The 3229-nt window shown below is 40.8% G+C and overlaps 1 protein-coding gene across 1 annotated transcript in view; it reads right to left on the bottom strand.

Annotated features, from left to right (window-relative positions):
• Window positions 1–976: 976 nt before the first annotated feature.
• Window positions 977–3229, bottom strand: part of mmachc (metabolism of cobalamin associated C) — a gene marked incomplete in the record, with an annotated part of 22234 nt that continues 19981 nt past the window's right edge. Inside the window, 1 exon segment of the mRNA XM_014029658.1 lies at window positions 977–1779. Coding sequence (XP_013885112.1) covers window positions 1600–1779 — 180 coding nt within the window.

Below are 3229 nucleotides of genomic sequence, written 5' to 3' on the forward strand. Positions count from 1 at the left end.
CTCTGTTGTATCTGAGAATGTCCATGAAATGGACGTTATTAGGCGTTATCAGTCCCATACAATGTCTTCAGAATGTCCCTACTATGCCTTCTAGCCTTCAGACTGTCCCAACAGTGCCCCCTAGTAGGTTAATATATCAATGACAATGAATGTGTAAATAACCATATAAGCAAAACATATTTTTACTAAATTGTTTGTCCTTGCCTGGTGGCATTCCTTGCTCTTGCTGTCGGTGTCGGTCTCAAACCTTGGTCTCCCACTCTGTGGTCTGACACTCTACCCACTGCCCAAATAGAAGACCACATCATACATCCTTTGGAGGGCGGTGTCTTTTGCAGTTTCTTTAGCACTAACCATGACATTTTCTCTGTTAACCTTAGTGGCTTTTTGCCTCATGTTAACCAGTTTTTTATGCCTCATTTTAACCAGATAGTGCTTTTATGCCTAATATTAAGCAGATAGTGCATTTATTGCGTCATATTAACCAGATAGTGGTTTTATGCCTCATGTTAACCAGATAGTGGTTTTATGCCTCATATTAACCAGATAGTGGTTTTATGCCTCATACTAACCAGATAGTGGTTTTATGCCTCATATTAACCAGATAGTGGTTTTATGCCTCATACTAACCAGCTGACAATCAGAAGCCATTCTATGGGACGGGGAACCTGCTAACCAGCACAGGCAGGACATTCTGAAGCCATTTTAGGGGACAGATAATGGCCTATTAACATCCATTTCATGGATGATAACATCCGAAGCGGGTGGAGAAACAACCTCACGTTACAGGAAAGCTGACAGTTTCTGAGCGCTCTGAATGTGCCATATCTGCCATCATAAGCCTGGTCTCCTGGACCTGCTGCCTTCATGACCCAACTATGGAGAAGTGGAAGAAGATGGAGACTGAGAAACCAGGCGAGTAACTACATTCTGTTATTTTGTGTATTTAGACATAAACATGGTCAAATAAAGCAAATAAATTTAGGTAGTTTTTATTATCAATCTTTACTCTCAAATGCTTACAAAAATATATGGAAAAAAGTGTTATTCATCAACAATGATATTCAGTTGTCGTGTCATTGTCATGCAGTATGTGGCATTTCCTACTCCCTCATTTACACTTTGTGACTTTTTCTCCAAAAAACAGAAGTTAAATACTTTAATAATCTGTTTTAAGACAACACAAATTCAACAATAATTTTATCTAAAATCTAACAACAACAAAAAAATATTAGGGATGTCAATCAAAAAACTTTAAACATGGGTATATCTCAAGTATTTTCCAGTAGTTGTATTCAAATGGGCTCTTCAGCAGATAAAATAAACATTATTTAGGGCAATTAAAATATTTTTAAATTATTATATGTAATGAAAAAACAGCAGCTGGGCCTCCCTGTTCAACCTGCTGCCTCCACACCCCCTCTCCAGAAGATAATCGATAGAACTTTAATGATTTTCACCAGAACTGTACATGCTCAAACTACAAGTTTCTATCTCTGTTTGCAGTCAAATAAACAGGATTCCAAAACAAAAAAGAGGTTATTCAAGTAGAAGAGGCTTGAAATAGATAAAAAAAAAAGATAATGTAGCACTTCCACATCAGAGCTCCTCTCCTCTGTCACCTGACTTGTTCTGAGTTCTGTTGGAATCGTCTTCACTTGGCAGGAAGCCCCACGTCCTGAGCAGAGCCAAACGCTGAGCCGGACGAGTGGAGAAGTACTCTTTCTGTTTCTCAGAGTAGGTCTGCACAGGAGGCACGATGTCTCTGAAGCTCCAGTCCTTGTGAAAAAAAGAGAAAACGCAATTTCAGACGACTTATGAGTGATTTAAAACATTTAAAAGTTAGTGCACTAAATAGAATTAAACGTATGCAGAAATTGCAAAATATATATTGTGAAATCGTTATTGCCAGCTGTCAAAAGTGACAAGGCATTAAAGTTTTTACCAATGTCTGTGTGTGTGTGTGTGTGTGTGCGCGCGCGTGTGTGTGTGCGTGTATACGGGTTTTTCACAGATTTGTGAATCTGTTTCACAGATACAACGTGGGGAAAAATTTCCCAAAAAAAATCAGCCTTGTGGGGACTGAAGTGCATCGTGGGGACCAATGTCCAGTCCCCACGGGTCCAAATGCAAATTACGGGTGTGGGGTTAGGTTTAGGAGCAAGGTTTAGGTTAGTTTTAGGTCACCTGTGAGGTTAGGGTTAGAGTTGGTGGTTAGGGGCCTATGGTGGTTAGTTTCTAGTAGGCTGTAGAAAATAATGCAAGTCAATGCCAGGTCCCCATAAAGATAGCTGTACTGTGTGTGTGTGTGTACACTTGTTTTTGTTGCCTATTATTTCTGGTATACACACCTACGTTGTCAAGACCAGTAGTCCTAATGGGGACCAAAGACTGGTCCTAATATGGTGGAACTACACTTAAGAATGGGGGGTTGGGTTTAGGACCAAGGTGTGAATTGAGTTTAGCTTAGTTTGTGGGTCAGTTTCGTACATGTGAGGTTAGGGTTAGGGTTTGTGGTCAGGGTTAGGCTGTAAAAATTACTGGAAATGAATGGAAGTCAGTGAACGGTCCTAATAAGTATAGAAATACAAACCTGTTTGTGTGTGTGTTTTTGCCCACCTGTCTGTCAAAACGTCTCATGAATCAGTAGACATATCTTTATGAAACTTTCAGAATCACAGAAGGCACATCTACAACTGATGAGTTTTTCATAGTTAATCCTATTCAGGATTGGCCACCACAGATAATCCCATCCATGTATTAGTTACACCTGCTTCTCCTTTCTGGGTCACGAGGAGCCTACCTCTAGCGGTATGTGCCAAACCAAGTATACACCTGACCAAGTCCATCACAGGACCACAAAGAGTCAAACAACCATTTATACTCTCACTCACACCTCGGGACAGTTCAGTCACTGAATAACTAATATGCATGTTTTTGGACTGTGGGAGGAAACCGGAGTACCCAAAGAAAACCCATTCYTGCATGGGATGAACATGCAAGCTCCACACATAAAGGACCCAAGTTGGGAGGCGGTTCTGCAACCTTCTCGCTGAGAGGTGACAGCTCACTGCCTTCACTCTGTCAGTTTGAGAGATAAGCTGGTGGTAGTAGCTGGAGGTAATGCTCAGTCTTTGTCGAAGAAAGATGAAAAAGAGTTATGGTGCGTTCACACCGAACGCGATTTCAGCATCAGGAGCATCAGGTTTACATGCAAAGTCTATGGTGA

The sequence above is a fragment of the Austrofundulus limnaeus genome, unplaced genomic scaffold, assembly GCF_001266775.1.
Source record: "Austrofundulus limnaeus strain Quisiro unplaced genomic scaffold, Austrofundulus_limnaeus-1.0 Scaffold935, whole genome shotgun sequence".
Lineage (NCBI taxonomy): Eukaryota > Metazoa > Chordata > Actinopteri > Cyprinodontiformes > Rivulidae > Austrofundulus > Austrofundulus limnaeus.